The 22847-nt window shown below is 38.7% G+C and overlaps 1 protein-coding gene across 41 annotated transcripts in view; it reads left to right on the forward strand.

Moving 5' to 3' along the window:
- Positions 1-22847, forward strand: part of ANK3 (ankyrin 3) — a 920123-nt gene that overhangs the window by 862740 nt on the left and 34536 nt on the right. For 32 of the 41 annotated variants that reach the window (XM_082268127.1, XM_082268164.1, XM_082268128.1 and 29 more), the window contains 4 exons: positions 3169-3291; positions 6232-6258; positions 10279-10360; positions 14902-22446. In XM_082268127.1, the coding sequence (XP_082124253.1) occupies positions 3169-3291; positions 6232-6258; positions 10279-10360; positions 14902-22446 (7777 nt within the window). The remainder of the gene's footprint in view (positions 1-3168; positions 3292-6231; positions 6259-10278; positions 10361-14901; positions 22447-22847) is intronic. The other 9 variants (XM_082268156.1, XM_082268155.1, XM_082268154.1 and 6 more) reach the window with 6 other exon arrangements.

Raw genomic sequence — 22847 nt, forward strand, 5'->3', positions numbered from 1 at the left:
AACCGTTTTTTGATCCGTGGAGGAGGGGCCGTTGAGGGGAGGTTACTGTCAAGGTCTTACCTTGCCCTCCTGTTGGCAGCCATCTTGGACATGTGCAGACTGCTGCCTCTTATAGACTCTGATTGCATCATCACTTGCCTGCTGCCTGGGCATCGCACAGTGATGATGCTGCACACCTCACTATATCTATCATCTGATGGGTTACAGTCCTTGCCCTTGTGTTTATGCTCCAAGGTGCATCTCTGCTAGCAGTCTTCTGCTCTCTGTGCTCCTCCATGTATGACCTGGCTTCGCTGAAGATTTTCCTGGCTCTCGGACCGGCATCAGCAAATTACCCACTTCTGGACTCGACACCGGCTTGGATGACTACCCGCTTCTGGACTTGACCCCCGCTTGTTCCTGCTCCCACTTCCTCACTCTTGCTGTGCGTTTATTGTTGTTTGCTTCAATAAACTGCTTTATTTTACCTACATCCCCGTGTGGTCTATTTTCCTGGCACCCTGACAATGCCTCGGCTCACAAGGCACAATACAAAAAAAAAAACAAATCTAAAATTATAAACAAAAAAAAAACCCAAGGCTTGCTACTCAAGAAGCGGGGATTGGAATGCTCCGCTGGAGAAGTATGGTCATCAGAAAAGGAAAACATATCCTCAACACTGTTAGCCACCCTCTAGCTCCATTTATGCAAATGCTGAGGAACTTCAGATTGATAAAACATCTGAGCATACAGTACAAGGCAGTGAAAGTAATAAACAGATTTATAGTCTAATCCTGACAGAAACTGTAATTTAAGGTGTCCGCAGGGCTATCCTTCTCCACTGTGGTGACATCAGACTCCAACCTTAGATATATATATATATATATATATATATATATATATATATATATATATATATATATATATATATATATATATATATATATATACTTTAAAAAAAAGCCTGCTATACATCTGGATCCCTAGGAAGCCCAAAATATGGGTGAAAAGCGTTTATCGATCGCATAATAGGATGTGCTACAATACACCTTCTAGATACTGTATTTTCATATGCTGTTTTATAATCTTGTCCTAAATAAAATTTACATTTTTATCATTTGTATTTTATTCAGTTGGTATTCTCAGGCAGAATAAAATCCCCATCCTCCTCGTCCAGAGGGTTCACTTGCGAGACTTGGTTACCTTTTGACAGTTAATCCATAGAGGATTGTGCTTGTACTTTTCTTGGACAGATAACTACTCTCCACTCATTTTCCATAATTAATAAATTATTAATAAGAAAATATTAATACAAATGAAAGGAATAAAACAGTAAACGTGCAGGCAGGGCACTGGACAAAGCGCTAGGGACAAAACTGAGGTGAAATGGTTTCATACAGTATTACAATGCATCATGTCATGTTTTGTGTACTTTTTTTAATTTGCCGCCCGGTTACGGCCCCCCATACCCCCCCCCCCACGTCGCAGGGAAGGGAACCCGGAAGATGGATGCCGGTGATCAGTAAACCGGTATCTATCAGATTCTGCAACCAGAAGTGACGTTCGGAAAGGAAAACTTACTGCGCATGCACCAGTAATGCATAGCGGCCATGTGCATGCAATGCATGGCCGCTATGCATTCCAATAGCTTTCCTAATGTGACGGAACACGAAGCAGCTTCGGAAATCTTCTTACACCCACGCAAGTCTTGAATTTTTTATTTATTTTACCAGTAAACTGACCTTATAGGCTGTATTACAGTTCTAATATTATTGTAATATAGTAAATATGGTGAGAAACCTGCAGGTAGAAGGTGGCGACGTCCATCTTGCTACACCCCGCACTGCCATGCAAAAAACTGATTATATAGTGAAATAGACTATTTCACTTGGTCGCAGTGAAATAGCCTATTTCAGTATTTAAGGTGTGTTTACTGCTAAAATCAGTCTGAAATTCAAGAGTTGCTTGGGTGTAAGAACTTGTCTGCTGCTGCTTCGTGTTCTGTCACATTAGGCAAGCTACTGGAACGCATAGTGCCCATGTTGGAACGCATGGCACATGCGCAGTAAGTTTTCTCATGCGAACGTCACTTTCGGTTGCATAACCTGATAGGTAGCGGCCATCTGATAAAACACCGGCATCGGCCGGAGGACATCAGGGGATCATAGGGACAAGGTAAGTTTCACTACAGGGCAATCCCGAGTGTGGCTTGGGGTTACCGCGTTTGGTACTAAAAATTAACCCTGAGCCACACTTGGGATTAACGCCAGGGAGGTTAATAAACCCCCCTCCCCCCACCTAACTGAGTGCAGTCCACCCAGTAACACACTTTCCTTCAGCCCTGCCAGATGCTTCACAGCCTTAGCAAAGAAAACCTCCAACAGCTTCTGTTTACACTGCACATGCACACCATGGCTTATTCATCCCTAAGGAATGGTTTTATTTACCGTGGCCTTCAGCAGTCCTATAGAGTATGACCATTACATTGGAAAAAACAGGGCCCTGATGTCCATACAGTGTGAAGAGAAGGCAGCTGGAGGTTTTCTTTGCGAAGGCTGTGAAGCCCCAAACAGGGACATGCAGTGAACATTGCTGGATTGAGGTTGAAAGTATTATAGTAATAGGGGGGTCGCATTGAGGGGGCGTGGTGGTAACGAATTAAAGAACAACTTCACTAAAAGTTAGGTTAACCTTACTAAAAACAGGATTGTGAAAATGCATTTTATTTTGGCTATGATAGCAACTATTGGGGAGTTTCCAAGGTAAACTAAAACAGTACCAAAACTAGAGAGAGGCCTGTGTAGCAATGTAGAGTTATTCCCTCTACTCCCAAAAACTCTCTGTGTTTTGTTATATCTTAAAGATCAGACCAGAAAACAAAATTAAGTTGTAGTTGGTCTAGAATTTCAGAGTTAGTTTTAAGGAAAGTAGAAACTTGCCTACCTACCTATCTTTTTTTATTGAAGGCAAGAAAAATACCTGCTAATAGATACTTCCTATAATCCAGAGAAATGGCTTGTATGTTCCTTCAGTCATAATATTACATGCTTTATAAGATAGCAGAAAAGATAGCTTGCTTTTCTTTTGCTTCCTATAAATGTAATAGTCAATATTCTTTTAAAGTGTTTGAATCAATTGAACCTTATTATTTGATATCTCTTGAGAACTAATTTCAAACTCCATTTACAGGTGAGAGACCCCAGCCAAGAACCTTGTGGTCGTTTGTCCTTTTTGAAAGAGCCAAAGACAACAAAAGGCCTGCCACAGACTGCTGTCTGCAACCTCAACATCACTCTTCCAACGCAGAAGAAGGTAACCAGGCATTTTTTAAATACCGCTTTAGATTAATACATTGTGCTTCTCTTTAGACCTAATGCTGGGCATGCTGGGGCAGACAAACAGTAAACAGTTTCTACCCAGAGAGGGTAGGAGTAACTTACCCCTACATATATATTGTGGCAATGCAGTTTTAATGTTGTAGACTTTTTCCTAATTCTCAGTCCAGATTAATTTTAACCTAACATAAAATTTACCCTATATATCTGGCCCTCAAAGTAATATTAAATAGTTAGTTCACCTTTAATGATATTTAAAAAAAATCCCTATGCATTGCAGTGTCCCTAGTACAATAAATATGCAGTCTTCCATTTTGTAAAATTATGCTTACTTTTCAAGCTGCAGATTCCATTGCCTTCCCTTCTCTGTTCAACAGATGGAAGGACATACCAAGCATTGTGTGTGAGTCCCCTGGCAACTCATAAAAGAGCATATGCTTCATTCCCTACCCATGCATGGGCAGTTTTGCTCTCTCCTGCAGCTCAGCATTCTGTGAGAGTGACTGTGCATGCATGGGTAGGAAACAAAGCCAATGGATCTTTGTGAGTTGCCTAGAACTATCATCATATAAAAATTATGTCTGAATACAACATATTAGAAGAGAACCTAATTACAAAGTTTTGTATCTGCTAAATGTATCCTGAAGAGTGTTGTTACTCTCTTTACTTGCCAGAATAACTTTATTAATATTATTATTATTATACAGGATTTATATAGCGCCAACAGTTTGCGCAGCGCTTAACAAAATGAATATTAAGAGTACCTATCCAAAACTGATATTTCTGCTTGCCAGTTCCTTAGATTTCTTACTGATTCAGTGCCATCCCCTCCCTCAAGGAAACATTGAAGAGGTTATTTGCCTATTGCATTTTAAAGAATTCGGTGGATCAATGCAGCACCGTCAGTTATTTTTGCTTTGTAATTACTTTGTAATGACCATAGATTTACTGTAAGTGAAACCATTCACCATCTACCATTCTGGTAGAGATACAGTATCTCACAAAAGTGAGTACACCCCTCACATTTTTGTAATAATTTTCATATATCTTTTTTGACAACACTGAAGAAATGACACTTTGCTGCAATGTAAAGTAGTGAGTGTACAACTTGTATAAATAAAGTGTAAATTTGCTGTCCCCTCAAAATAACTAAAAAACACAGCCATTAATGTCTAAACCGCTGTAAACAAAGGTGAGTGCAACCCTAAGTGAATATTCCCAAATTTGGGCCAAAGTGTCAATATTTTGTGTGTCCTTTATTATTTTCCAGCACTGCCTTAACACCCACGCAGGTGTACCCAGTACACCTGCTTGGGTGTACTCACTTTTGGGAGATACTGTATCTCTCACCACTGGAGATTTTATATAGCAACTGTACTTTAGAACCTGTGCCTAAAAAAAGGCTGGAATTAGGCAAAGAAATAGTTGGAGGTATTACCTCTTTGAGCTGATCTTCCCCCTTTCCTGACTTACTATATCTTTTTCTGTACTATAAGTTCAATTCACAAAGATAAAAAACCAGGATAAGAATATTTATTTTTCAAAAAAGTGACAGCTATTTTCAGTTCAGTCCAATTAGATTTCAAAATTATAGTCACATGGTTCAAAATAACTATATAATTTTACTTAATTATACTTATCAAGTAATTATACTTATTACTATTATTATAAATAAATATACTACTTTTTATGTTAAATCTTTGTGAATCAAGAACCCATGTGTATGGGTGGAGGCAGCCATCTTGGTAGAAGCATAAGGCACAAGGTTATAGCCTTTAGCAAGGAGAACAGTAAGCAGCACAGTAGAGACATCACAAAATTCTACTCTAAATCTCCTGAAACTAAAAGTCAGAGACTTAGGCCCCTTTCACACTGTCCGTCCGTTGGACTCCATTTATCTCAGCGGGAGATTGATCTGCTGATCCCCCGCTGAGCAGGAGGATAACAGCTGTTCTCTGCGCTGTGTGCGGAGACACAGCTGTCATTTCCCTATACATCTCTATGGGGGAATCGGATGGGAACGGACCGTTGGTCCGTTCTCATCCGATCCACTGGACGGATCGGATCGGATGTCAGCGAACATGTCTCCGCTGACATCCGATGCCCCATAGGGATGTATGGGGGGACAGTTCAGATCCGCCAAAAAAATGGACAGGTGGATCTAAACGGTCCGCCTGTGTGAAAGAGCCCTTAGTGATTTAGATCCCACACTGCAGACACATTTCTATAAGGCTCCAAAACTGGAGTGCCTAGGAGCCCTTACATACCATGAGGTGAACTGCTATTTTTCAGCCAGAATAATATAATTTGAGACAAAGTGCATGTTTTTCAGAGTATTCTTAGGCACAAATAACACTGATGAATGTTCCCTATAACACAGAACATCTTCTCTTTTTGCATCCATTTACACTTTAACAAGCTAGTACATGAGCTTTCCACAAAAATCCCATCACCTGTATTAATATCCATTTGAAACCATTTACTTTTACACACTGTACATTACAATTTTCATCTACAGCCACTTAATGTTTAAAACAATATTTCCTAGCCAGTTCTAATTGTGTTGAAATCCATTGCACCTTTATGTAATACTTTACTTTGATGGACCTTTGCAAACTTTGTATAGACCAAAAGAATATATAATATATATCTGTTGTTTCCAATGTTGTGTCATGACTGTGATTTCTGTTAAAGTGGATTACTTAGTTCAGAACGTGAGTTTGTATTCTTCAGATAAATCTGTTTGTTCCTTCACATTTAGTTCTTAATTTACTTGTCCACTTATTTTCTTGTGTCACTGTTTGCTGTTCATGTGCTTGCGCTGCTGCCTGCCTCTCCCTTTCAATGTCCTAATATTTCTTTCCCTGCTGCCCACTATAATTTACCTTATCTCTGCAATGCATATTGGATCCAAAAGGAAACAGAGTCAGACCAAGATGATGAGGTAAAAATCATGCACTTTGTTCTATTTTAATCAACCGTAGATATGGTTATAGTGTCAGCCATGTCAGTAATGACTCATATAAAATGCACAGGCTTCATATATATATCAGGGATCCTCAAACAACAGCCCTCCAGCTGTTGCAAAACTACACATCCCATGAGGCATTGTAAAACTCTGAGATTAACAGACATGACACGGCATGATGGGAATTGTAGTTCCTAAACAACTGGAGGGCCATAGTTTGAAGACCCCTGATATATATGAATGCCATCAAGATCTATGATTCCAGTGTGCTTAGAGCACATGAAGTAAATCAAAGCTGAACTATGCAGACTGTGTATTCTATATGTGTCTAGACATAGAAGGTTGATGGCCCCTTTCTAGGTAATTTATCCTGTTAAGAAGCTATTCCGTTACAATACATGTTGTTTTCATTCCTGCGTTTGCATCTCTCCATCTATTCTTTCCTAACTAGTCCCCTCCTCTACCCTGCTATTCTTTTTTCTCATTTTCTTTCTAAGTTTTACTTTTCCCTTCCTCTGCCTTCCTGTACTTTCCATTCCTCTCCTCTCTGCTCATATTCTTTTCTCTGCTCTCTTATCTTTTTCATTATTTTTCTGTCTTCTCATTTCCATTTCTCTCCTCTCTTCTAATTTCCATTCTTCTCACTTTGTTTTCATTTATAGTTCTCCTTTCTTCTCATTTACATTCCTCTCCTCTCTTCACTTTATCTGGTCTCATATCCATTTCCCTTCTCTCTTCTTGTTCACATTACTCTCTTCTCTTCTACTTTACATTCCTCTCCTCTTTTCTACTTTACATTCCTCTCCTTGTTTACATTCTTCTCCTCTCTTCACATTTGCATCATTCTCCTCTCTTCTCATTTACATGTCTGTCTACTTGTTTACATTTCTCTCCTCTCTTCACATTTGCATCACTCTCCTCTCTTCTCATTTACATGTCTGTCTACTTGTTTACATTCCTCTCCTCTCTTGACATTTACATTCTTCTCCTCTCTTCTCATTTACATGTCTGTCTACTTGTTTACATTCCTCTCCTCTGTTCATATTTGCATCACTCTCCTCTCTTCTCATTTACACGTCTGTCTACTTGTTTACATTCCTCTCCTCTCTTCACATTTGCATCACTCTCCTCTCTTCTCATTTACATGTCTGTTTACTTGTTTACATTCCTCTCCTCTGTTCATATTTGCATCACTCTCCTCTCTTCTCATTTACATGTCTGTCTACTTGTTTACATTTCTCTCCTCTCTTCACATTTGCATCACTCTTCTCTCTTCTCATTTACATGTCTGTCTACTTGTTTACATTCCTCTCCTCTCTTCACATTTGCATCACTCTCCTCTCTTCTCATTTACATGTCTGTCTACTTGTTTACATTCCTCTCCTCTCTTCACATTTGCATCACTCTCTTCTCTTCTCATTTACATGTCTGTCTACTTGTTTACATTACTCTCCTCACGTTTCCCTTACATTACTTTATTTTCTTCTCCTTTACATTTCTTTTCTCTTTGTGTCTTTATATTACCCTCCTCTCTTTTTTTGTTTACATTTATCTCGATTGTCTCTTACATTACTTTCTTTTCTTCTTATTTATATTCATTTACTCTTTGTGTTTTTACATTATTCTCTTCTCTTTTTGTTTAAATTATTCTCCTCTCTTCTTGTTTCCACTCCTCTCCTCTCTTCTCATTCCCATTCCTTTTCTTACTTGAGATTTCCATTCCTCTTTTCTTCTATAGTTTCCACTGCTTTCTTTGTTTCCTTTACTTGCCTCTCATCTTATTTCCTTTCCATTTGTCCTTTCTCTGATTTCCTCTCCATGATTCCTTTCCTTTTCTTTTCTCTTGTTTCCTTTGTCTTGACTATGTTTTTGTTTTCGCCTCCCTTTTTTTTTCTAAATCTCTACTCTTTGCATTCCTATCCTCTTGCCTTGTTTCTTTTCTTCCCCTCTCCTCTCATTTTCACTCCTTTAATTTTCTCTGCTCTTGCTTTCTATTCCTCTCATCTTCCTTATCCTGTTTATTTTTTCTGTCCTTTTCCTGTCCTCCTCTTGCCCCCCCCCCCCTGTTTTCTAAGCTCACTTGCTTATATGCTCACCTTTCCTTTCCTTTCATTTCCCTTCCCCTTCTTCTTTGTCCCTCTTTCTCTTCTACTCCCCTTGTTGATCTTCTCTTCTCTTGTGTCTTTTCATCCCATCAATTATCCTTTTTCTCTCTTTCATGAATACAGGCCATACATGGTTCAGATCTGGCTGAGATTTGAACTGTGTATAGGCAAGCCAAATGTACCAAGTTGATTGATTGATCAACTTGGGTATAATCAGCATGCTGGGTTTTACCTATGATTATCGTTAGTGGCCACTATAACAACTGTCTTCTCCTGGCGGAGACGTCTTCCCCCGCCCCTCCCGCAGGTAGAAATCAGGACAGTAGAATGGCCCGGCAGGGGGAATTCCCGCATCAACACTGTCTGTGTTGATGGGGAATTCGAGCTAATTTCTTTTTTGAAACCTGTGGTTGCAGGAAAGAAATTTGCTCAATATATGGCCTGCCTTACTCTTCTCTCCTTTTGCTTGTGTTCTTCTCCTCTCCAGTTGTTTCCTTTCTTTTTGTTTACTTATTAAATTCTCTCTTATTTTCTCTTGTTTTCTGTATTCCTGTTTCCTTTTTTTTTTTTTTGCTGTCCTTTCCTTTCCTCTCACATTACTTCTCTCCTTTCATTTACTTTTAACTCCTCTCTCATCATTTCTTTCACTTGTTCTTATTTTCTTTTATCTCCCCCCCCCCCCCCAATACTTTCCTACCCTCTCATGTTCTTTGATCTCCACGCACTTTTTGTTTCTCCTATTTTTTCACCTACTTTACATAAATTTCTTCCCTTTTCTATTATCTATTTTCCTTTCCTCAACTTCCTTCTCCCCTCTGGCATAAATGTGATTCTTTTTCGTTAGAAACAAATCCAAATTTGTATTATACCAGTCTTTTTATTTTATTTTGAAGACTAGCCTTTGGCACACTTGGCATTATTGGCTTACACCTGCTTCCCAAGTGAACATGTTATTAAGCACCTGCCCTATGTTATTTAGCATGTGTCCCTTTTCCAGAACTGGGAAATATTTTTTCTTAATTTTCTTTTTAATAATAGACAGTTAATAATCTTATGGCAAAGGTCAAAGTAAAAAAATATATATATTACCTTGTAATGTCAAATATGTACAGTTATTTTAAAATTCTTCATAGTAGTGCAGTAAAATGACTCTTAAACATCCAAAGTGTAACTCACACTGAAGACGTTTATTATTTAATGGTGAGGCAACTAGAAAATGAGATTTCAGTTACATGTGGATAAAAATCACCCACTTATACTGGAAACTCCAGTGATTAGCCCTTCCTAGGACTCCAAGTTGGGTGGAAATAGTGTGTCAGAAACTATGGTTTGTTGCTCAATTCTCACATACCTTATAGATTCTAGTTTTCTTGTTCACCTTGGGTCGTTCCTATGCCATTCGTTTCATTCTCCATACTATAAAATATCAGAAATATAAAACATGGAGAGTGGGATCCCCTTGCAATGGGTCCCGATGTAAGATATAAGAAATCTTTTTTTTTTTTTTTTATCACCCTAGTATGTACTAAAATCTGAAGTATCACTTTCTGTGTGGACACTTTTAATAAAGAAAATAAATAAAATTTTAGTTTGCATGATTCTAGCAACAGCTTGCATATCACAAAAACTTTGTTGTTAGCATAACCAAGTAATTATTATTTTTTTTAATTCCAACATTTTTAATGCATAAACAATATCACAGTAGAGAAAGCCATGTATTGTATTGTGTTGTGTTGTTTGTTCTTTGTGATCTGTGTAATTTGTTTATTTTGTTTTAATGTATGTGTAATTTAATAAATCGGCATTATTTGGTATTAGTGTTTATAGCAATGGCTGAATAATTAGTAGACCTACATTATAATTTTATATTTATTTTTTATTTGCTCCCCAGATGGAGAAAGTGGACCGTCGTCAGAACTTTGTGTCTTTAGCTTTGCGTAAGCGATACAGCTATTTGACTGAGCCTGGAATGAGTGAGTTTAATACCCTTCTAACAATACTAATTACTCTAAAAGAAGAGTTTACTTGTTGACATCAGATCATATTTTTCAGATGCTTGAAAAGATGAGTAACAAAATATCGCAGTAATATAAAATTCCAGAAATTTTGAGAGCCCGAATGTGATTAGTTGATTAGGTTATTTTTGGGTTCCTGTCCATTTGAATGATGTAAATATTAATATATGAATAAATATTGACTAGTGCCAGGAAATGTTGTAGTTTGGCATTGTAGTTCCACACTTATGACAACAAATAAAAAGTGAGTATGGAAGATGGCAAGAAAAGAAAGAAATGTGAAATACAAGCCATTCAGTGTCACTTAAATTGTAACAGAGAATAGTATAATTTCTATATATTATACATGGTATTAGGACACGATCTAGGCATTCCATAAAAATAATTCAAGTAATGCAAGGATGTGGGATTCTTTCATAACTATTTTACTTATTGCCAAATAACATAGCTGATATGCCAGGTATGAGCAAGGGTATTTGGTTAATGTTAAAGCTGCTGCACTAGGCTATTAGGTTTAGAAAATCTCCTTTTCACAATAAAAAAGGAATAATTCATGTTTCCACAGCGTTTGCTTGTAGTTCCATGTAATATCTGTAGCACTACTCCCATGGGAGCTGCTTAAAGCGGATTCCTCTGGGTTACCCATAGCAACGACTTGTAAATTCCTAGTACTTTAGATTCTTGGCTCAGTCAGTAAACAGTACAGGGGATTTGGTTTTTGTTGTTTTTATTTTATGATGGGATGAGAGAAGGGATGAGTGGGATACTCCAACTTTGCAAACTATGCACAATCTTGAGGACTTTTATCTATGTTGAATGCGGCAAGGCCCCTGCTTCACCCTGCCACTAAAGTGAAAAAGGGGAAAGGCAAACTACTTGGTAGACTACTCTTCAAGATTCTACTTGGCACCCCCTTTCTCACTGACTGTGTGCGCTGACCTTATGTCCACTGACCTCACTGGAGTGGTCCCCTTCCTGGGCAGACCCCTTGGCAAGCCCCCTGGTACTCATGGACACTGTTTTTCCTAGGTAGCTCTGCCGTCAGCTCCACTGTCAGTTTCTCCAGGACCTTTATGGCTCAGCTCCACACCGGGCTCACCAGGCCGGCTAGTGTGACCACTTTCCTCAGCATACAGAAGGAGAGACAGCCGTCATCCTCCTCCTGGGACTCTGCTTCCCGGCAAAGATACCCTGCCTCATGTGCTCTCGGCTTTTAAGGTCAATCCCAGGATGCACTGCGGTGGTGCTCTCCCACTGGGACTCCCCCAAAAGCATGTGCATCATTGGCCAGGTTTCCTCCACTGTCCAACAGGCCTCCCTATTGGATGCAATGGGGACACTGCCTTAGACCAAAGGGATGCACAGAGAGCAGGCCTAATTAAAAGATCAGGCTCCCCTGATAAGCAGAAATGCTTTACCTAGCACCTGTCTAGGAGGGTGCTACATATCATTTATGAAGATGAGGATCAGATACTACTTCAAAATAAACCTGATTTTTTGCCATGCAGGGCAATGCACTACCAGGACCAAATAAATGACTTGCCCAAGCTACAAATTACCACAGATCAAGCTTATATAGGGCTATACAAATTCCCTGTGTGACCGTGTTGATTGGTCCAGTACTGTCATGTAGGGGGGAGTCACATTCTCCTACATACCCTTAAAGGGAAACTCCAGCCAAAAATGAAATTTTTCATATTAATAGTATGTTAAATATCTTTATCTTTGATAATATGCATTTTCTGGCTAACTACTTGTGTAGTTTAGAAAGTCTTATCTAAACTAGACGATCAGCTTCTTCCTGTTCTTCACAACGCTTTTTCCTATTATCTGAATTTGCTAAGTTTTCTTTCACTTCCTGAAAAGGTTGTCGGTCTTTCTTAGGCAGGCATGCCTAAACCTGCCCAGCCCCACGCCCATCCCTCCTATCTTTCACATGACCTTCTCTTGACTTCATAGCCTCGTTTAGGCTAGCAGCTTCTCCTGAGAGGGAGAAGGAGAGGGGGGATAGGGGGGAGACAGAGGGAGAGGGGGGTCACATGACTGGCACAATAAATATAAAAAATAGGGTACAAAGGAACATTAGTGAAAGTTTAGAAGAATACAGATCGATTTATTTTGCTCATTACATGTGAGTAATGAGTTTTAGGCTCCGTTTCCACTAGTGCGACTTGTCATGCAACTTTGGACACATTAAGTCGCATGACAAGTCACAGCCCATTGATTTCAATGGCACCCATTCCCATCTATGCCACTTTAAAAACCAGAGACTTTGAAAAGGTGCCTGAACTACTTTGATGCGACTTTGATCCAGAGAGTGTAAAGTTGGATCAAAGGTGCACTCAAAGTTGCACTCTAAATCGTACAACTTAAGAGTCGCACTAGTGGAAATGTAGCCACTAGGCTAGAGTGTGACTTTGGAGTGCAGCTTTGATCCAACTACTGCATCAAGTATTGAGTGCGTGCTATACTGTATATAGACATACTTTTCAGTAAGCCAACATTCCTGTTTTAAAAATCTTTTTTTTTTTTTTTTTTTTGGGTAATTTATAATTTTCTAGCTGTAAGCCGTAATCAGCAAAATTAAAAGAAAGAAATGCTTGAAATGTATCACTCTGTGTGTAATGAATCTATATAATATATGGGTTTCACTTTTTGATTTGAATTACTAAAATAAATTAACTTTTTGACGATATTCAAATTATTTGAGTGCACCTGTATGTACAGCTGGAAGATGACCTTATGAGGAAACTCTATGTTTTCCACTCAAATTAGCCCCAGCACACATATCTAGCCCTTTTTGTATTTAAATTAAAATTCCAGGTATATATATATATATATATATATATATATATATATATATATATAGTTATAGTGATCCAGCCTGGCACTATTTAACTATGTATATATCATACCTGTGAAATCCCCCTTGAAGCTGGGAAACACTGTGGTAGGTCCTGCTACTACAGTGACCTTCACTAGCTTCCAAGTCTTGGGATTGGCACCATTTAGAGAATGCTTTGCATTTTCTCAATTAATGCAAGGCATTCTCTGATTGGATAAGGTGGAAAGTGGGGATTTTTAGCTTAATAATTGGTCCAAGGGGGCCCAATGTAACAATGCAGAAATATCCATTCCAGGAATTCTTCTCTAACTTCCACTTACACACTAGCTCTGTACACATGATTTACATGAAACATTTGCTGACTAGTAATAGAAATGTGTTTTAGCTTAACAATTTCTATAGTTTCCAACTGGACATTTTTTGACAGAGGGAAAGTTTGAGTTGAGATTAGCAAAAAATTAAATAAGTAAATAAAAGCTCATTAATGTCTTCCCGCTCTAGTTGATTTTATGGCATTCTGTCAAAAAAATTAAACTGATGCACAAAACTGATGTCATGATGTTGTGCTAAAGGTAAACTCTTCTTTTAAAAAATATGAATTAGTAAGCAATGGTTTTCCAAGACCAGTCTTATTTTAGGGCCATCAGTTGTGAATTATGCTGAGGTCCAGTTGAAGGGGAGGCTCTTTGCATGAAGCCGTATAATGGCTGTTGAGTGACTGGCTTTGGAAAATATTTGTATAATGTGCATTTTAAAGATACAATCTCATAACCCATCGCTTGTTCCAACATAACATTCCGTGCACGCTTAAATCCACAACTTTTTTTAAGTTAACCTTGCTTGACCATTTTCTCAATGATCACACATCTCATCTGTCATCAAAACACAGAGGCTTCCAATCCATTTCATGTTATGTTTAATTTGGTTTTATCAGAAATGTAAGATGAAGAAATGCATGAAAAATGCAAGAAAAACTACAATGTTAACAGAGTTGTTCTGAAAACAATGGATCTTATTGGCTTTGTGATTGTGCAACTTATTTCTAAATTTTGCATGAGAGAGAGAGATATATTTGAAGGTCTCCCCACATTTTGCACCGTACTTGCCTGTCATATACATGAATCTGGAGTGTGCATGAAAGATTCTGACAAAAAAAAACAAAGTTAACACTGTTTGTAGTTGATATTGTTTTCAGTAGTGTGTGTGTACCCATATTGTACAACCAGAGAAAGCACAAAAGACAATACTAATTCCAAACACTAACTCTACACAATTATACTGTATTTTGCAGGGGAATACAACTTACTTTAATAATAAACGGCACATCAGAAAGTCAATAGGAAGCTTGAGTAGCAGTGTGTGTTTGTAGTCCATTTTTATGTGTTGTCTTTTCTGTCTTACATTGTTTTTGCTGCTTCACGTCTTTTCCTTTGTTGCTTATATCCTTTGCTCATTTTACATCCATGCAGTCCCAGCCATTTTTTATTTGAGCCCATTCAGTTTCACCATAACCATCATTTTGACTCATATAAACAGTTGTACTTGCTTTTTGAAATTATATAATCGTTACTGACCAATTTTTTTCTCTGGTCTCTCTGTTTTTCCAATCATTTTTTTGTTAATTTTGCTTTTAATTTTGATTTACTCATGAAAGAACCAGTTGAACGGAGCACAGGAACAACAAGACCTGTCCCTGCCACTTATGCTTACAAGCCAGGCTTTCCAACAAGACCCTATCAGTCATGGACAACTGCTCCAATTACAGTCCCTGGGCAGACCAAATCAGGCTTTACCTCCCTGTCAAGCTCCTCCTCTAATACACCATCAGCATCCCCTTTAAAATCAATTTGGTCTGTCTCCTCTGCTTCTCCAATAAAATCTACGCTAGGAGCTTCTACTACATCTTCTGTTAAATCTGTTAGTGATGTAGCATCACCAATAAGATCATTTCGGACAATTGCTTCTCCGATAAAAACTGTTGTGTCTCAGCCTCCGTATACAATTCAAGGCTCTACAGGGTCACCAATTAGGGCTTCTACAATAGCAGAAGCTCCTGCTTTCAAGGGATTGTCTTCCACCTCAGTTTTCACTTCCAGAACTTCTCCAGTGACCACTGCTGGGTCTCTTTTAGAAAGATCATCCATCACAATGACACCTCCCGCCTCCCCTAAATCTAACATCAATATGTATTCTTCAAGTTTGCCTTTTAAATCAATCATTACTTCTGCAGGGTCACTTTCATCTTCAGCTCTAAAATCTGTGGTTTCTCCTGCCCACTCCGCTGCTTCTAAAGTGAATATTGCATCTACTCTTTCTTCACCACTAAAGATTGGGAATGGTCCAAGTGAGGTTGGATTAATGAATGGGTCTGCCTCACCTCTAAAGTACCCACTTTGTTCAAATTACATCAATGGCTCAACTGTAAATTTGCAAGACAAAATATCAGCAGTTACAAAATCAGCAACTGCTTCAGTTAGTACAACATATGAGACAGCGGAAAAAAGCTACTCCATTCCCACTACTTCGCAAATGTCATATTCACCTCTTAAGTCTTTCGCATCAACAGCTTCAGCTTTTCAAACCATAAGAACTCCCCCTGCTGGTGCAGTGTACACATCATTTAGGTCTGCTTTGTCCTCTACTACCTCATCTGTTACATCGTCAACCTTTACTGTACCAGTATATTCTGTAGTAAATGTTTTGTCAGAACCAACCTTAAAAAAATTGACAGAGTCTGCATCATTGACTAAATCCACTGCTGCTCTGTTATCACCATCAAAAAACGCATCAGCAGATACAGCCAGTCAGTTTAGCCGAATTTCTTCACCTCTTAAAACATCCTTATTTTTGTCTCCTGCTGCCCTCAAGTTATCTGCTACCTCTCCATTGTCTTCAAGTCAAGAGCTCTTAAAAGACGTTGCTGATATGAAAGAAGACCTAATAAGAATGACAGCAATTTTGCAGACTGATACATCTGAAGATAAACCATATCACTCAGAAATAACCAAGGAAGTTAGAATTGAAGATGAAGAGCCATTTAAAATAGTAGAGAAAGTAAAAGAGGACCTGGTCAAAGTCAGTGAAATTTTGAAAAAAGATGTGTTTTTGGAAAAAATGACATCTGTTTGTGGTCAGGGGCAATCACCAGAAGATGACTGGGTAGAATTCAGTAGGGAGGAACTTGAAGAAGCTAGAGAGTGTGCAAGCACCATCCCACCATTTTACTCAACAGACAAAGTGGAGTTAAAATCTAGAACTTTATCTGAAAAAGACTATAATTTAACAAAGGTCATTGATTACTTGACAAATGACATTGGTGGTAACACATTTTCAAACTTGAAATACAAATATGATGATGGCAAAAAAGAAGGAGAGGAGAAGCAAAAAAGAGTTCTGAAACCAGGTATAGCACTACAGGACCATAAACTTAAAATGCCCCCATCATCAATGAGATCTTCGGCTTCAGAAAAAGAGTTGTGTAAAATTGCAGACTCTGTCTTTGGAACAGACATGATTTTAGAGTCACCAGATGATTTTTCACAACACGAGCAGGACAAAAGTCCTTTGTCTGATAGTGGATTTGAAACAAGAAGTGAAAAAACGCCATCTGCCCCTCAGAGTGCTGAAAGCACTGGTCCTAAGCCACTTTTTCAGGATGTACCCATCCCACCAGTGATTACTGAAACAAGAACTGAAGTTGTGCATGTTATAAGAAGCTATGAGCCTTCAAGTGGGGAGGTTATAGAACCTGAAAAGGGGGAACTTCCACAAATAAAATCAGATAAATCTTTTATGGAGCTAGAACAAAGTTCACCTGGATCCATAAAAGTCAAAAGTAAGGGATTTCAGCTTAAATCTGGAATTGATGAGGAGGACCACACAGGGGTTTTAGGAAAAGGAGTAAGAGTAAAAGAAGAAACTCATATCACAACTACTACAAGAATGGTTTATCATCAACCCCCTTCCTCTGAAAAAGCAGAAAGGATAGAGGAAACTATGTCTGTTCATGATATAATGAAAGCTTTCCAGTCGGGCCGAGATCCATCTAAAGAGCTGGCAGGTCTGTTTGAACACAAAACTTCAGTAGCTTCGGATGTTCAGAAGTGTACAGAAAGCCCACACCAACTTGCTGAAAGGGACACCAAAATGAAACCAAAACTGGAGCGCATAATTGAGGTCCATATTGAAAAAGGTAACCAGGCTGAACCTACAGAAGTCATTATTAGAGAAACAAAAAAACATCCAGAAAAGGAGATGTATGTTTATCAAAGGGACTTAAGTCAGGGAGACCTAAACAGCAGAGATATGGTAACAGAAAGAAGTAAAATATTTCCATACTCAGATGAACAAGGGCAGGCTGAAGAAGAGGAGCTAACCGTAGAAGAGTCCTTACCATCTTATTTAGAGTCTTCAAGAGTAAATACCCCAGTATCTCAAGAAGAAGACAGCCGCCCAAGTTCAGCTCAGCTTATCTCTGATGACTCATACAAAACATTAAAATTATTAAGTCAGCATTCAGTAGAATATCATGATGATGAATTATCAGAACTAAGAGGGGAGTCATACCGCTTTGCTGAAAAAATGCTCCTTTCTGAAAAATTAGATGATGCAGAGGAATCAGACCATGCTCTACTACTTGGGTCGGACTTCCATCGCACTGAAAAGCACTGCAGAGAGCGAGAGAGAGTGATCCCAACCCCTAAAAAGGAAATTCTTTCAAAAATATACAAAGATGTAACTGAAAATGGTATAGGTAAAATGTCCACTGATGACTCTCGTGATAAAGTGACAGTGTTGCATTATGCTGGAGATCCCAAAAGTCCCAAACATGCAATGTGGATGCGATTCACTGAGGATAGGCTAGATAGGGGTAGAGAGAAGTTGCTATATGAAGACAGAGTAGACAGGACAGTCAAAGAGGCAGAAGAAAAACTGACTGAAGTATCCCAGTTTTTCCGGGACAAAACTGAAAAACTGAATGATGAGCTTCAGTCACCAGAGAAGACAACCCGCAGTAAGAACAATAAGGAGGTAGCCTCAGGTCGCAGTTCTACTAACAGTAGTCCTGAAAAAATTAAATATACCGAAATGAGAACATCCAGTGATGACTGGACAAAAACTCCCCAGTTTATGACTGATGGAAAATGCGTCACCTTGGTTGACGACCGAAAAGCTACAAGTTTGCCTTGCAGTCCAGAAAAGAGGGCTTTTGACCATAAGGCAGAGAGTCAACAATCAGGTTCACAATCTGGCTTCCAACTAACACAGTCAAAGCTCAGCTCTATTAAACTAAAATTTGAGCAAAGTATAAATCTCAAAAACAAGGACAGTTCACAGGAAGAAAAAAAGCATGAATCTCCATCAAAAATTCCTGTGAAGAAAACACAGGATAGTCGACTTCCATTTTTCCAGTTCCACACAAAGGATAAACAACAAAAAACAATTGATGAAATTAACGGAGAGCTACCTTTGCTCAAAGAGTCTATTACAGAAGCCATTAATGAAGAATGTTCCAAATTCAAAGAAAGGATTAAAAATAGTGCTGGATTTTTAGATCAGAAACCTGACAAATTGATTGGAGGACTAAGAGACCAATACCTACCACAATCAACAAACACTACAACTGGCCATACTGTTTCTCCGGAGAGGAAAGTTTACAGAACATGGGAAATGTCTGGCAGTGCAAATCAGAAAACACAAAAGGAAAAGCTGAAACATGTGATCATACAGGACAAAGATTCAGAATTGGATGGAACTCATCTTCCAGCCCAACAAACTGTTAAAGAACAAACACCGACCAGGAATGGATCTACTACAAAAGAAATAAAGGAAACTTATGTTAAATCTCCTTCTAAAAAACTTTTATACACTGAACTTGCTCGTAAGGATGTAGGATATACCAATGAAGAAAAACTTGAGAGCAGGAAAGAAGGGACAGGTTCTCATATCTCTAGAAATAATGAAGAGAAGACAGAATTAAGTAGTGTTGATAATATTAGCAGCCAATCAAAAAATGATAGGGAAGGCACTAGTCCACCAATATCACAAATAATTAAGCAGATTAAGCCTGATATTATTCATTCTGCTTTCATTACAGATGAAAGCAATAGACGTACTAGTAGTTGCCTGCAAGGCAAAGCACAAGATTACCTTGGGTTTTCACCTTATAATGAAGATACTGAGCTCTCCCCTGTTAAATCCCCAGATTCTTTAGAGATTAGTCCTAGCAAAGACAGATTAGCTGGCTTGCATGAATCTATGACATCTGAGGACAGAAATTCAACAGTGAATGCAGAAGTGTTAAAGGAGATAAAAACACTACCAGTCTATGTTAGTATTGTACAGGTAGGAAAACAATATGAGAAAGAGGTGCAACAGGGAGGTGTTAAAAAAGTAGTTAGCCAGGAAAGTAGGACAGTTCAGGAAACAAGAGGTACACTTTTTTCTATTAAACCACAGAAACAACCCCCATCTCCTCAGGGCAGCCCTGAAGATGATACCCTGGAACAGGTGTCCTTTATAGATAGCTCAGGAAAAAGTCCTTTAACTCCAGAGACACCTAGTTCAGAGGAAGTTAGCTATGAATTTAATTCCAAAACTCCTGACTCCTTAATGCCATATATACCAGGAAAACCAAGTCCAATACCTGAAGTATCTGAAGAATCAGAGGAGGAAGAAGTAGTCAAACTACCATCTATAAAACAAAACATTCAAGATGCCCAAAATCTTGACATAGTAAAACCAGTTACTCTTAGCAAGGACTCCAGCAAAAGAACAAAGGACAATAGAGTGGCATATATTGAATTTCCTCCTCCGCCACCTCTAGATTCTGAAAACAGTGATTCAAGTAAAAAAAATTTAGAAAATTCAACAGATAGTGAAATGGAACTTACTGAAGTTAATTTACAAGACGATCAGGACAAATTTCTCTCAGCTGAACCAGTAATTAGAGTGCAACCACCGTCTCCTGTCCCCCCTGAATTAGATGCCACTGATTCTAGTGATGATGAATCTGTTCTCCAACCTATTGCAATTAAAAAATATACCTTTAAAATGAAAGATGAAGAAGTAAAAGAATGTACAAAGATAAATGGTTCTGGCAAGCCCTGTACTCAAAAACAGTGTAACGAAACAGATATGGGTTTAAGTTCCCCATCTAATGACCTAGAGCAAAATGGTAATGGCAATGACCAGTCTATTACTGAGTGTTCTATAGCAACCACTGCGGAATTCTCACACGATACTGATGCAACTGAGATTGATTCTCTTGATGGTTATGATCTACAAGATGAAGATGATGGGCTGACTGAGAGTGAGGCAAAACTTGGGCTACTGCAGGATGTTGAAGTAAAAAAGGAGCCTTGGAATAAAGAGAGTGTTCTGAAACATAGTGATCGCAGCTTTAGCCAAAGTAAGCTTGAAGTTATAGAAGAAGAAAAGGGAGTAACTGAGGAGTACAAACCGTGTAGAAAGATATCTGATGGTGAAAAGAACACTGATCAAAGTGACAAGATGCAAGGGGCACAAATATATTCCTTAGAAGGAAGGCATCCAGATAGACCAGTGTTTCCAGACACATACTTTAGTTACAAAGTGGATGAAGAGTTTGCAACACCTTTTAAAACAGTAGCTACAAAGAGCCTTGACTTTGATCCTTGGTCCAGTAAACCAGGAGATGATGATGTGTTTGAAACAAAATCCAAAGATGAAGAACCCAAGCCTTTCAGTCTGGCTGTAGAAGATCGTTCTCAAGCAACCACACCAGACACAACTCCTGCCAGAACTCCTACAGATGAAAGTACACCAACTAGTGAGCCCAATCCCTTCCCATTTCATGAAGGGAAGATGTTTGAGATGACTCGCAGTGGTGCTATTGACATGAGCAAGAGGGATTTTGTTGAAGAAAGACTTCAATTTTTCCAGATTGGTGAGCATAATTCTGAAGGGAAGTCAGGGGACAAGGGGGAAGGGGACAAAATTACTTCCATCACACCTCCACAGTCAGGGGACATCTTGGTAGATCCCATCCTAGAAAAACAAGTAGAGACATCTACAGTTGAACATTCTACCATCATCCAGGGAAGTGGAATTTGTCTTGATGCAACAAATGGTAATAATTCATTGGACAAATCATCAGCTACTACCAATTGTAAAGTTGATCCTAAATTGCGCACACCTATAAAGATGGGCATATCTGCCTCAACAATGACCACGAAGAAAGATGGCACTGGAGAAGTGGCAGATAAAACAGAGGCTGTGCCAGATTCTCATTTACTAGATAATGATAAGACTGTTTTGACAAACATATCAACCAATGAGACAATCATTAGTCACATAGAAATACATGATTTTCAGACAGAAAACTATAATAATAACAACAACTTGGATTCATTAGCTTTAAATGTAAACAATAATGCAATTAATTTGGTATTAATTAAAGACTGTGAATCCAAGTCTGTGGACAAAGTTAGCAAAATAAAGGACAGTGGTAATAAAGAACAAGGGACAGTCAGTCTAGACATGGATAGGGAAAAGAAAAGAGCCCAAAAAAGTCAACAGAAACTGACAGATCCAACAGGGAGTAAACCAAGGTCCAAACTGCCAGTTAAAGCCATATCAGTTAAACCAGTAACTAACCAGTCCAGCAATGCAAACACTTCATTCAGTAGAAGAACAGCACTTATTAAGAATGAGAAAGACACAAGACAGGAACACATATCCAGTATAGATGGTAGGTCTTCTAAGATCCCCGTAAAGAACATAAGTAAAGTCAATACAACAATACAGAGAAAAGCTGCACCGAAACCTAAGCAGAAACAAATAGAGAAGGAGGCAACTAAACCGACTCCTTCAAAGTTACCAGTAAAGGTAAGATCTTTGCCTTCTGCCACTTCAGCAGCCAAAGTAAAGAATCATGAGTTCAGTGAGGTTTGTAAACACTCTATTGAATATTTTAAGGGAATTAGTGGTGAGACATTAAAGCTTGTGGACCGCCTTTCTGATGAAGAAAAAAAGATGCAGCCTGACCTCTCTGATGATGAAGACAGTACATCGAGAAATACGTCATTATCTGAAGCCACCCAAGTCTCCCAGCCTTCAGTAACATCGAGGTCTGCTAAAGACATGAAAGCAGACGCAACATCTTTAAAATCAAAGATTGAAAAGGCCGACAGTGAGAGAAGGAGCAGTAGAAGGACTGGTGAGAATAAAGGCAGTCAGGTTTCTGGAGCTGTAATAGCTCACATCGTGGAAATCCAGCCTAGTTTGTAAACCTCTCGACTTGTTGACCTTAGTGCATGACCTGTCGTGATTGCTTGTGGAGTGACCTCTGTTAGTTTCCATTCTTCCATTGTCATCTGTGATTGTTGTCCACACTATTCGTTCTGTGTGTCTAGAAAACATAAACTAGTTATCTAGAGAAGCATGCCAAAACATTTAGAGAAATTACACTACCCATGGTTGTAAACATGTTTCTAGCCTGTACATATTAGACAACACCATCCAACACCTGTACTCACTTTCTGTACACTCAACTAGCATGTCTACTTCCATTCAGTAACTGTGCTCACTTACTTAAACTGTAGTCATACAAAAGTACAA

Source organism: Pelophylax lessonae (genome assembly GCF_965119305.1).
Source record: "Pelophylax lessonae genome assembly, chromosome: 9".
Taxonomy (NCBI): domain Eukaryota; kingdom Metazoa; phylum Chordata; class Amphibia; order Anura; family Ranidae; genus Pelophylax; species Pelophylax lessonae.